Source organism: Fusarium flagelliforme (genome assembly GCF_020744385.1).
Source record: "Fusarium flagelliforme strain FIESC 12 MPI-CAGE-AA-0113 chromosome Unknown B0J16scaffold_2, whole genome shotgun sequence".
Lineage (NCBI taxonomy): Eukaryota > Fungi > Ascomycota > Sordariomycetes > Hypocreales > Nectriaceae > Fusarium > Fusarium flagelliforme.
The window spans coordinates 5,423,477-5,435,612 of NW_025763504.1; the positions used below are offsets into that span (position 1 = coordinate 5,423,477).

At 48.2% G+C, this 12,136-nt stretch overlaps 7 protein-coding genes across 7 annotated transcripts; 4 read left to right on the top strand and 3 right to left on the bottom strand.

The window, feature by feature from the left end:
- Positions 1-37: 37 nt before the first annotated feature.
- B0J16DRAFT_335389 (SAM-dependent RNA methyltransferase) lies at positions 38-1,457 on the top strand. Its single transcript, XM_046127070.1, has 5 exons — positions 38-703; positions 772-789; positions 843-953; positions 1,006-1,124; positions 1,176-1,457. The coding sequence occupies exons 1-5, from the start codon at positions 385-387 to the stop codon at positions 1,230-1,232; spliced, it is 624 nt and encodes a 207-aa protein (XP_045987408.1). The 5' UTR covers positions 38-384; the 3' UTR covers positions 1,233-1,457.
- A 438-nt stretch (positions 1,458-1,895) lies between these two features.
- Positions 1,896-3,337, top strand: B0J16DRAFT_335391 (formyl transferase). Its single transcript, XM_046127071.1, has 4 exons — positions 1,896-2,226; positions 2,278-2,348; positions 2,403-2,518; positions 2,568-3,337. Exons 1-4 carry the CDS (start codon positions 1,965-1,967, stop codon positions 3,229-3,231), a joined length of 1,113 nt encoding a protein of 370 aa, XP_045987409.1. The 5' UTR covers positions 1,896-1,964; the 3' UTR covers positions 3,232-3,337.
- A 1-nt stretch (position 3,338) lies between these two features.
- B0J16DRAFT_412086 (mediator of RNA polymerase II transcription subunit 1-domain-containing protein) lies at positions 3,339-5,680 on the bottom strand. The gene is made up of 2 exons (XM_046133270.1): positions 5,122-5,680; positions 3,339-5,071 (listed from the first exon to the last, which is right to left on the bottom strand). The coding sequence occupies exons 1-2, from the start codon at positions 5,494-5,496 to the stop codon at positions 3,425-3,427; spliced, it is 2,022 nt and encodes a 673-aa protein (XP_045987410.1). The 5' UTR covers positions 5,497-5,680; the 3' UTR covers positions 3,339-3,424.
- A 205-nt stretch (positions 5,681-5,885) lies between these two features.
- B0J16DRAFT_381379 (uncharacterized protein) lies at positions 5,886-6,870 on the top strand (the record flags this gene model as incomplete). The annotated part of the gene is made up of 2 exons (XM_046131155.1): positions 5,886-6,107; positions 6,169-6,870. The coding sequence occupies 2 exons, from the start codon at positions 5,886-5,888 to the stop codon at positions 6,868-6,870; spliced, it is 924 nt and encodes a 307-aa protein (XP_045987411.1).
- Positions 6,871-7,784: 914 nt separating this feature from the next.
- Positions 7,785-8,724, top strand: B0J16DRAFT_80890 (actin cortical patch SUR7/pH-response regulator pali). Its single transcript, XM_046134496.1, has 2 exons — positions 7,785-8,061; positions 8,115-8,724. Exons 1-2 carry the CDS (start codon positions 7,877-7,879, stop codon positions 8,572-8,574), a joined length of 645 nt encoding a protein of 214 aa, XP_045987412.1. The 5' UTR covers positions 7,785-7,876; the 3' UTR covers positions 8,575-8,724.
- An 83-nt stretch (positions 8,725-8,807) lies between these two features.
- Positions 8,808-9,764, bottom strand: B0J16DRAFT_335394 (S-adenosyl-L-methionine-dependent methyltransferase). Its single transcript, XM_046127072.1, has 3 exons — positions 9,500-9,764; positions 9,249-9,426; positions 8,808-9,195 (listed from the first exon to the last, which is right to left on the bottom strand). The coding sequence occupies exons 1-3, from the start codon at positions 9,708-9,710 to the stop codon at positions 8,856-8,858; spliced, it is 729 nt and encodes a 242-aa protein (XP_045987413.1). The 5' UTR covers positions 9,711-9,764; the 3' UTR covers positions 8,808-8,855.
- A 286-nt stretch (positions 9,765-10,050) lies between these two features.
- On the bottom strand, positions 10,051-12,032 carry B0J16DRAFT_80910 (uncharacterized protein). The gene has a single exon (XM_046134497.1). It carries the CDS (start codon positions 11,895-11,897, stop codon positions 10,248-10,250), a length of 1,650 nt encoding a protein of 549 aa, XP_045987414.1. The 5' UTR covers positions 11,898-12,032; the 3' UTR covers positions 10,051-10,247.
- Positions 12,033-12,136: the final 104 nt, after the last annotated feature.

Consider the following 12,136-nt stretch of genomic DNA (forward strand, 5'->3'; position numbering starts at 1 on the left):
AAGAATTGATTGATATTTATAATTCCAATCATCCTGTTGATTATTCACGCAATTATTGAATTAATTCGTATCTCATATTTGTTGATTGAACGGAATGGGAAACTGAACATCCACTGACAATCATTAGATCCATTGCTTCAAGACTGGATGCTAAATTAATGGGTAGGAATTTTTAAAACCCTCTCTTCCATCCAGCCAATCAACGTCATCACCACACACTCTTTTGTAAAGCCTCACATAAGGTAACCAAAAGTGAACTTGTATCATTTTCGATATCAAAGAAAGAAAATTCGATACTTTGATATTCATCACCAAGACTTGCCTAGTGCACTCGCCGCACTGATACAAACCAACGTTGCCCCTCATCCCAGAACAAAGAAAAAAATGGCAGCTTCCGGCAAGACTTTTATTGTCGAGCATCTCGACCCTGAGTTAGGCCCCTGGTCAGAGCTTGAGTATCTCGCCATTGCTCGCGAGACGCAGGCTACTCAGGGATCTTTCATTCTCTCTAGTCTGCCTCCTACTTTCCAGGTTCCAACAGATCTCGCCAGCAACCCCGCCTTCACTGCTGAGCAGCGTGGTGTTGAGGAGCTTTATGCTGCCAACAAGTCCAAAGTTTGCCTGCTTGATCCTTCTGCCGCCAAGGACCTTTCTCCCGAGGATGGCGAGACCTTTGAAGCCTTCTTGTTTGGTGGTATCCTCGGTACGTTCAAAAAACCAGGGATCAAAAGCAATGGATGATTCATGCTAATGTTCATATGCAATCAATAGGCGATGACCCCCCACGAGGTATGTGTTTATTGTGGCGTAGCGCTCACTATTCCAACTGACTGGCAAAATAGACCGTACCTCAGAGCTCCGAAAGAAGGGCTTTGAGGGCCGCAGACTTGGTCCCAAGCAGATGACAACGGATACTGCCGTGCGAGTTACCCGTATCGTCGTTCAAGACAAGGGTTTGTTATACTTATACATTACCCCTGCAACCTGAAGCTTACCATATATTAGTACCCCTCGACCAGGTTCCCTACCTGGACTACCCCGAGCTCAAGTTTAACGAGCATGAGAGCACTGAGATGCCTTTCCGCTACGTCAAGGGTGAAGATGGCAAGCCTATCATGCCCAAGGTTTGTGAATTTCGATAGTGCCATTGACCAGAAGCTAATACTTCAACCTAGGGCATGGTTGAGTTGATCCAGAAGGATGCCGATAAGGCCGTTAATGACCTCTTTTAAACCCAGTATCTATCTAGATTAAAGTATAAAGTTAGGATGGACTGAGATGGAGATGTCCAGGCCGATGACGGAACGACCTGTGATGCTGCATCACTTTGGGGGAAATCGCCAGTGTGAAATAAAACCCACGGTTTACTCTCTACATAGTGGCTCTATACATTCAAGAAATATTTTATTTAATCATACAATGGCGAAGAATCATCAGCTCTGGCCTTGTTTGTTGATTAAGTTAAGCAAGTGTCCTGGCGCATACAATGCCTAGTCTTCAACTTGTAGTATGGCGTTATATATATCACGTACATGTTCCATCAATGATCACAAAACAACAAGTCAGAAGAGTTTCCGAAGTATCTGTCGTTTGCTGCACTAATAAAAGATATCTTGACGCTCTTGATGCTCTTGAGACCCATCCTGGAGGAAATACCTGGAATACACACTTGTATGCTGGACAACATATGACTGTGTTTGAAGCGATTTATTTGGATAGTCTCTGATATTGATGATAAACCTGAGTGCTCCATTGATGTATTCCAAGTGTTGAACAATCTCGAAATCATATACAGGCTCAGGATCAAAGTGAAATGCAGATAGCCGAGGAATGCAATAAACGGAAAATATATAATGACAGCCAATCGATGAGCTTCTTCATTGACAATTTGACATCAACTCAGTAACAAACCTAATCGTATAGGTTTACTTGACGATTTAGGGATCTATCATGTGTGAATAGTCATGATGTTATCAAATCTCAACAAATCCAGGTCGTTGCTCGGGCGGAATATTCCCCAACGGCGACGATGCTTCTCTCAAAGTACACCACGTCGCTCATCAGATCCTTTACGCATTCTCTTCTGCGGCTCTGATGAGTTTAGCTGTGCATCTCTTAGAGCTGTTCATGACGAGCACACTCGAAACAAGGGACTGATTGAGTCGCTGGAGGTTATGGCTCTACCGCCAAAACGCACAGGAAGAGGATTCCAACATTTGAATCAAGGCAAGTCGACCGGTTGCCTAAGTTCAATGGCAGGAGACTAATGCAAAGCAGTACCTTGCAAGGTTCTAGCAGAAGATTTGGGGTTGAATATACATGAACAAGGCACATTTACGAGGTGGGATGTAAGCTCTGCCCCCTGGATTGAATGGCATGAATTAGTTACTGAAACTCTCTAGCTGCCTAGCGGAACAAATCTTGTGATTGCAGTGTCTTTTGGGCTTTTTGTACCGCCAAGGATCTTGAGATCGGCTAAGTACGGTGGTCTTAATGTGCACCCTTCACTACTCCCCGAGTAAGTCTTAGTACAGTACTACCGGAAATCGAGAAACTAATTGCAGCAGCCTACGTGGACCTGCACCAATCCACCATGCGATATTAAGAGGAGACACTCATGTTGGTGTTTCACTACAAACACTAGACGACAAAGCGTTTGATCATGGAACAGTGCTATCTCAAACGCCACGTCCGGGAATACCAGTACCGCCTGATTGCACCGTCAAAGAACTCACAGATCTCCTTGCTCCAATTGGAGCGCAGATGTTGGTGCAGGGCTTAAGAGATGGCCTTTACAAACCACCGCACCAAAATAAAGAATGGAAGGGTGAAGAGCTCGACCAAGGGCAGCTCACTCATGCACCAAAGGTCAGCAAAGCCGATGGACACATCAAGTGGTCGAGCTGGACTGCGAATGACATTGCACGAAGGGTACGAGTCGTGAAGTCGCTTTGGACAGAAGCCATTAACAAGAAGGGAGAGACCAGGCGCCTGATTTTCTCAGATGCCGAGGCCATAGCTCCTGGCGGTTTCAAGGGTAATGGTGCCGCAGTTCGCTTTGTGGAAGGTCAAGGATCAGGAGTATTCAAAGCTATTGTGTCAGACCAAGGCGACGGTAGCTACGCTATTGCAACTTCAGACGATAAAATGATTCGAGTGAAGAAGATCAAAGAAGAGGGTAAGACGGAGCGGCAGGCTAAGGCGACACTGAGGCCTTATATCGAAGCATAAGAACATACCCCGAGACCTTGAGTTCATTGTGCGTTACTATTGAGCCCAATCGATGCATTATGGTTATAAAAAAGGCGGTGGCAATAGAGTGCTTTATCAAATTTATTCTCGTTCCTCGTTCTCCGGAGATCATTTTTCGGGGTATCATTCAACTACATCCTTCGTCTTGGGCACCGCGTCTAGTTTAAGCCCATCATGTGAGTCTTGTACGAATCCATTCTGCCCATTTGCACAGGTCCTCCATATGTTCCAGCACTTTACCCAAGTCCGCTCGCGTAAGCCTCTTGCCCTGTGCATTGTCCTCAGTACGAGGAAGGACGTTCTCTTCGGCAACATCAACAACCCCATCCTCCAGGATCTTCAATGTGATATTGGCGATTGAGTTCTTGAAGGGGAAGACAACCTGCAAATGGGGCATTGGATGAACCCATAAAGTAACGTCGAGTTTTAACTCTGAGGAGTCGGGAGTCACGGTCTCATCAGACACAGAAGCTGTTTTCATGAAATCAGCTAGCTCATCCCGAGTAGTAACATTTGACTTGGGTTGCTGCACCGCGGCATCTCCTCGCTTGGGCAGTGGTACGGCCTCCTTTGTCTCCGATCCAAAGCTGTTCTCAAGTAAAGTTGCGAGGAAGGCATACTGTCGGAGTAGTGGAAGCATATAAATAAGCTGCTGGGGGTGAGAGAATGGGATCTCGGTAACCCTGTGCGAGTAAACTTGCTTATAGATGTACAGGGTGTTGCGGTGAGGTTTAAGGGCCGGCTTCTGATTTTTATCGAAAATTCGGACATCGCGTTGGCGAGAGATTGCACGGAGCTCGCTAGGATCCTGGGCACTCCCTGGAGGAATAGGGAAGAGTAGACTGTCAAAGGTCGGCACGTATCCGTAAAGTTGGGGCGCCTTGATGTTGACGATATTGTATAGATGTGTCCAGTCGTTGTGAGACATGATGATTGGCGGGTCAAAAGTAGCGATGAACATGACTTGCGGTACCCTCGCTGTGGATAGGTCTGGCTGAAGCATCTCCATTCCGGCATTCTTATTCTCTTCCGAGGGTGGGAGCACAACGTTGTCGGGTTCTTGCCAATCCAGATTTGGCTGCTTGGGGTCAATGGAAGGCTCCGACTTTATGACGTCCTTGGAAAGCCAGTTCTCAGAGACTCGCACAGGCATCACCTCGTCGATTATCGGAGCACATCCGATAAGAAGGGACCAGACTTGTTCTCGAGATGCAGTAAATGAAGCCATCTGCTCATTCGTTGGCTGAATATGACGGAGAACCTTCCAATATTGTAATGCCAGTCCTACTCGGTCTTTTGAGTGCATAACGGGGAAGCCGTGGCGTGTGCACATTGCTGCCATGGATAAAGCACCATCTGATTTGTCACTCATTCCTGGTTCTTCGCGGAGCTTGGCGACATCCCACTGATGCAGTCTCTCCAGGCTAGCATAGATGCCTGCCAATGCTTCATGGCAATCGAGACCTGGGACGATGCTGAGTTTATCCAAGACGGCTAATCGTTCAAGGTTGTTCGCGAAATCATCGAGCGTTTTCGTCAATGGGCTCTGGTTTGGACGAAGTTGCAGGTCTTTCAGAAGAATCTCACTTGCTCGGCCAACGTGTTTGGTAACCGACGCAGCAGATTCTGGAAATGCCAATGAAATATTCTCGACAATATTATTGTCCAAGATAATGTCAAGTTGAATGGCCGAGCCTGCTATGACGAGAGTTCTTTGTTTTCGGCCATCAGGTGCTGTGGTGTCTTCTGAGAGGCAGTCGAGTCCTATGCGCTGCGCCAGACGCTCCAGACCTGCCTCGCTTACAAGTCCCTTCTTTTTCTGCACCGAGTTAGCAAGGCAAGAGGATGTGTGGAATAGAACATCCATACATCTAAAGTCGCAATAATCGTCTCCAACCGTTTAAGCTTGTCGTCCTCGTTCACGAGGGACGGCAGCCCACTCAGATTACCAACGTCGACGTTGTTCAGATTCACATCAAGACCACCTGTGATACCAAGAGCGCCCATGGCCGCAGCAGTAGAAGGACTGTCAAAGTTCAGGGGGACATTTGATATATGCGCCATCAGCGATGATGTGGCAGGCGACTTCTTGAACTGCTGCGGCGAAGATTTCGGACCTCGGGGGGAGAAGGCAGCGTGAGCGGGGTTCGAGAACGGAGTCGATACGGGAGGAGTCGCGGCGGCGAGTTGCGAGGGAGTGCGGCCCTGTTGCGAAGCGTGCTTCATGGCTGTTGGTGTCGCCATTGTGAAGATATCAATGCCCTCTTTGTGAGGGCTCAAATCGCGACGTGTTTGATAGATGAAAGATGATTGTTGGTTGACAAAAGTGGGTGTCTTAGATATAGCGTAAATTCAATGGCTACTATCAGTGAAGTATTTGGGATGAAGAAGTTATAGCCAAACAGTCAATTAGTTCAAGATTCAAAATGGTTGGAGGTTGGAAAGTCAACATTAGATGCAGTAGCTGTACTGCATGGCCCGGCCCCACCAGAGCCGATAGTGGAGGACCCCTGGTCGGGCTCGCTAGGTCAGAACCTACAGTGCCTTTAGCGCTACAGGGCGGGAGCTCAAAGATTTGGGCGGAGCAATTATCTATACCTACGACTTCTCACCTCGACTTCACGACGGGAGCAATGGCTTCCTCTGGCAACCTCTCCCGCACTGCGGTACGTGCTGCTTCTCAAGCCTCAGAGCATACCGTTCGTTCTTCATCAACGAAAGTCCAGAGATCCGAGCTACAAGCGCGGTCTTTGTATCTTTGGGTCTGGCCTGCACCTGTCAACTTCACTGAGAGGCGCTCAATTCTGAAAGCGCTTGAACAACATGGCCCAGTCGAGTCTTTTAAATGGTTACCGGTATGATTATTGAGCTAATATAGAGATGCTGGGGGAAATCGCTGATCACATTATATTGCAGGGTCAAAGCTCCAGCAACGTCTTGGGTTCCATCTTCATATCTTTAATGAAAGAAAGCCAAGATGCCGCCAAAGCTATTTCTTCCAGCCCGCTTAACATCACTGTCCCTAGGTCCAGCACGGAGCCAATATCCGTTGTAAAGATGGATGGCTTGAAAGCAGAATTCCAGAAGCAGGACTCCTCGAAAGAACAGAATTCAGAATTTCTTGTTGAAATCTCGGAGACTCTCACGTATAGACATGAGCAAAGCGCCAAAAACTCACCATTGACCAGACCATGGCCGGAGTTTGTTGTCAAATCACCAACGTTCGCATCGAGAACTCTAGAGCGCTCTCTTCCTGACAGCATAGCAGCCATTGGCTTGAGGCACTGGGATGTTGACTTGGGGCAGCAAGAAGTAGCAGACAACAAGAGATTTGAAAGAGAGCAAATGCGCAATTGGCTCCCAAGCAAGATAAAAGATCCCGCTGCCAAATCAAAGGCGACCCATGGTCAACAGGAGGTTACCTCTTCGGCTGCCTCTTTGGAGTCTTCGACCGAGGACACTGCAGAAACTGCTACGAAAGAGAAGATGGTAGAGGCCTCGCCTGGAAAGGCAGCAGAAGAGAAGACGGAGACTTCGATAGAGAAGCCGGCCGATGCTATGTCGGAAAATTCAACCGAGAGCCCAAAACGACGAACAATAAACTTGAAGGCCAAATAACGTCTGAACAACACCACCAAGAGAGGGAGCCGCGTAATACCATTTATGCGAGCCAAGACCTCAAGATGTTAGCCCTGAGTCTATGGCTTAGTCGGCACTTGCGCAACACATCGCTAGTGTTCCCACCTTATTGACTCAGCCATGTTGAGAATCAATCACTTTTCTGAAGCAGCGCGGATCATGGCCGTTTATCGCAAAATACAGCGCACAAGAAGACCCCGTTTCTGCCACGAATATACTCTACAACAAGGAACCTTTGCTAATAATAAAGATGGTTCCACACGGTTTAGACCAAGAAGTCTGACGCAGCTTTCGAGGAAGGGAATTCTTAGTTTGGACGTTCTACCCGTTGGTCAATTCCTCTGAATCATTCAAAGTCAATTGCCAAGATGAGTGTGACGTTGGCCCTTGGAAGAGGAGGAACAACTACTTTAACCACTTTACAGCAAAAAAGTAATCAAGCAAGGATCCTAGTCTCGTCTCATCTGGCCCGAAATGCAGGGTCATGATCGATCCCGAGGGAGAAGACCCCAAAACAAGAATTTTGGGGCGGCCCACATCCTGGCAGATGAGCCACGATTCGACCAAAGCCACTTAACTTTACGTCACTGGGTAGTAGAATCGGCATCTTGCGACGAGGAAGCTGTACCGTCAATTAGCAAGGCTTGGCTCTGGTCATGGCGGATTTCGGCACGTACGAGCGCTGGAACAAGGCTTGGTGATGACGTCTCACCCAAAAGTCGCAGCTTCTGGCTGCATCTGTGCCGTGTCCAAGTGTTGGTTCCTGGCATGGATGGCATCATGACCCTGAAACGACGGTAATCTGTACAGCTATATATCTGCATCTTCTTCCTCGGGTTTCTTTGAAATTTTCGTATTAGCACAGACAGACAGACAACAAGATCGCATTTGGACATTGATATCAAGCCTCGACTTGTATATCTATTACAAGCCATACATACAAACCACCACCACATCCACCTCTCACTTATACCACTACGCCAAAATGGGTCTCGGAAGATTCATCCACCATGTCGGTGCCTTCTTTCTTCTGGCAGCAACAATTATGCTCATTGTTGTGAGCATTACCGCTCCTGTGGTCAATCATATCGCCCTCCTCAAGGTTCGATCCCAAGGAGACGGCGTCAATTTTGGTACATTTGGTTATTGTCTGCTGCGAAGCGGCCAGAGGTAAGTCACTCTCTTTCCCTCAAAGATAACTTCACCAACTAACAAACTTATAGTGATCGCTGCACAAGCTCACACATCGGCTATGATCCCGCCGATGCTCTCCCAGGAACCGGCATGTCCGATATTAGTTCCAACACTGCCAAGGCCATGACATATGTCATGGTTCTTCACCCTATCGCTGCTGGACTCTGCTTCATTGCTTTCCTTCTGGCCATCGGTGCCGGCATCTTTGGCTCTCTTATGTCAACTCTCGTCTCCGTCGCTGCCTTCATTGTCACCATCATCGCTTTGGCTTGTGACTTTGCTGGCTTCTCCATCATCCGACGACGCGTCAACCGCGACACCAATGCCACTGCCAGCTGGTCTGTCGGTATCTGGCTCGTTCTTGCCGCTGCCATTCTTTGCCTCATCGGCACAGTCGCTGTCTTTATCACCTGCTGCTCTGGCCGCCGCAAGAAGAGCCGTGAGCAGAAGAAGATGGAGGCTTACAACTCTTCTCCTACCCGCTACTAAACAACTGAACATCAGCAATGATGCTGACTACACAACCAAATATTCACTTGTCAACAGAAAGAGGTGGACTAATTACGACGATTGGAACATACCAATACCCCAGGGCTTTATTGAAATATGAGATCACGAATTTATCTATTCAGACGGAGTCTTAATAGAGGCGATACCAGCGTGGCGTATGTCACATTGAATCTTTACTTTTGTCATTTATTTAAACTTAATACAATGCATATACTATCAACTATCATATTCGCTACAAAGTGATGCATACTAGCTTTGACTTAATCGATCAAACGTGAAATGTTGACACCGTCCCACAGGGGAAGAAGAAACGTCTCGAGTCGAGGGCTGTTCAGTGCCATCTCATTGAACTCACGAATGGCCAAGATATTTTTCAGCTGGTCTCCCTCAAGCTTGTCGTCGCCGAGTGCCTTATCATCAGCGACCAAACCTCGACGCAGGACGTTATCCGAGACAATGAGTGCTCCCGGGCGAAGAAGTCTGTTGGAGTTGCCGGGCTTCGACAGTTCGAGAAGCTGTCTCAAATATCCAGGATACCCGGTCTTGTCCGCATCTATAAAGACAAGGTCATATGGCTCAGAAGGATTGATTTTAGGTAGACTATTCAAAGGCGTTAGAATCTCGGTGCAGGCTACACTCTTGTAGCAACTTACGATTCAGAAGCAGGGCCAACAATGATCTCTGCGTTCTTCACTTCGTTCGCCTCAAAGGCTTTCTTAGACAAGTCGGCATACTCAGACTCATATTCCAACCCCGTGACAAGTCCATCTGGGCCAACGGCATCAGCCCAGACAAGGGCAGAGAATCCAATGTAGGCACCTATTTCAAGGACTATTGGCACATTTGTCAGTTACTGTTCCTTAACTGTTGAGCCAGGTCAAGACTTGTATCTTTACCCACTTACCTCTCTTGGTGCCAGTGGACTTGACGAGAAATTTGTTAAACTGGGACTGGAAGACAGAGCTCATATAGTTGGAGTCTTCGCGATTAGCAGAAATCTCGGCATGATAATCGCTGATGTACTTGGGCAGCGCTGTTGAGTATTGCTCCGCGTAGGAGGTAACAGTCTGGCCCAACTGAGGCGACGCATAAAGAGGAATGCTATTATCTTTCATATTGGAAGTTGTACGATTGATTCTTTGATTGATAACGACGGCAAAAATGGCGAAAGTATTTGTTTATATACGCATCTGTCTTGTTGATCCTGCCATCCTCCCCTCATCGACCCACCAATAAAGCGAAGCCATCCTTCGTATGTTCGGCAACTCAGCTCGGATTTAAGATGCTCAAAGTAAAAGCACATTGACGTCAGATGTGAATTCACACGATGAGTTCGGCGATATAATGTCTACCCGATGTTTATTCCGATGAATTCACCGTTCTGTAACGGTCTTTTTGTTGTTATTCACATAGGCAAGAGTGACGATCGTATATATAAGATACAACTAAACGAGTGGACAATCAATTGAAGACCTATCTAGCTGTCTACATATGCAGTCCAAGAGAATTAAAATGGTCGTGTTCCAATGATCTTTTTGTAGGAAAAGACAGAAAAAGAAAGATAAGACAAACATTATCCCAGTCCATAAACCATTATGTCTTGTCTAATTGCTCAATCCATTGTATCGCCTTTATACGTTTAGGCCTTAAGCTCAAAGGAGCATCATGCCAACAATACCGACAACGAGGGTGCTGGCAATGGAGACGGTGTTGAAGCTGCCACCTGACTTGGAGACAGTCAAGGGAACTCGGGGAGCTTCTCCAGAGCCCTCGCCCTGAGGTCGAACCTGCTCAGGCTGAACAGGGACAGGAGGCTGGGGAGGGGCGGGAGCAGGCACAGGAACAGGCTTGATCTCCTCAGGCTTGGGCATAGGAGGAGGAGCTGGCTTAGGCTCGACCTTGGGGGGTTGAGGCTCAGGAGCCGGAGCAGGTGCAGGAGCAGGCATGGGCTTGACCTCAGGAGCTGGAGCTGGAGCGGGACAGCCTTTGATCTTGTCGCAGATATCCTCCTCCTTCTTGGGGTACTGAGGCTGGGGAGCGGGGACCGGGATAGGCTCAACCTTGGGTTGCTGAGGAGCGGGGGCAGGGGCAGGGACAGGCTTCACCTCGGGGTATTGAGGTTGGGGAGCGGGAGCGGGAGCAGGCAGAGGCTTCACCTCAGGGTAATAGGGCTGAGGAGCAGGAGCAGGGTCAGGGCAACCCTTGATCTTATCGCAGATGTCCTCCTTCTTGGGCTCGTAGTGGACCTTGGGCTGTTCCTTTTGAGGCTCGATCCTCTCACAGACAATCTCCTCTTTCCTGTGCTTTCCGTAGCCACTGACGATCTTGCGGCAGATGTCCTGGTGCTTGTGCTCCTTCTTGGGGGGTTCCTTATGGTACTTGATCTTGTCACAGACAGTCTCTTCGTACTTGTGCTCCCCATGTCCCTTGACAACCTTGTGGCAGATGTCCTTCTCCTTCTCCTTCTTCTTTTCTTCCTCAACGACAACGACAACCTTCTTGGGCTGCTCCTTGGGCTTCTCAACCTTGGGGGCCTCAGGGGCCTCAGGGGCCTTGGTCTGCTTGGGGACAATGACAGTAACACCCTTGTGGGTGTATGTCTTAGCGTTCTCATACTCTCCACCAGTCTTCTCAGGAGCATACTTGGTGGTCTTGGCCGCCTCACCATAGTTGCCCTCGTGGTTCTTGCAGTGCCAGCAGCCAGGTTGTGCCCAGTCATCGCCACACTCCTTGCAAGGCTTGCGATCGCACCTGTCACCGTAGCACTTGGGGCTGAGCTTAGGATCATGGTACTTGGTGTAGGTATGGTGCTCCACAATGGGCTTGTGGATGTAGTCATACTTCTTGCCGTCGATAACGTAGGGCTTCTTGTAGTGGTGAGCATTGTAGTGATCGCCGTGGTGCTTGTGCTTTTCAGCATGATGCCCGTGATGTTCCTTGTGATGCTCATGATCATATTTCTTGTTGTCCTTGTGTTCCTTCTCCTCGGTCTCATATCCCTCCTCCTCCTCTTCTTCTGCTTCCGCCTCCTCTTTCTCCAGCTTTTTCTTCAGCTTCTTGAGCTTCTCGTGGTCGTACTTGGATTGCTTCTTCTCTTCCTCGATCTTCTTGTCATCTTCATCATCAAGAAGAGATCCGACCCATTTCTTGTCCTCGTCTGGCTTGAGTACCTCGTTTGACTTGAACTCATTGTCAAGACCTTGCTTGCTGACATCGGTCTCAGAGTTGCTTTGCCAGGAGAACCGATTGGCCTGGGCAAGGCCGTTGACAAGGGCCATAACGGCCAAGACGTTATGCCTCATGGTGAATGCTGATACAATGTAAAGGAAGATAAGGTTGTGTACAAAACGATTGACTGAATACAAGCGAAGAGCTGTCCGTTGCAAGTCCTAAGAAGCTGAGGAGGAAATTCAAGCAGACGGACATTATGGAGAAAATGGTTGATTTATACCTGCAACTTTGCATTGCTTGATGACAAAGAGACGAGACTTCTGCGCCGAGTTGAGGCAATAGGGGATACCGATTGCCCCAGAGACCTGAC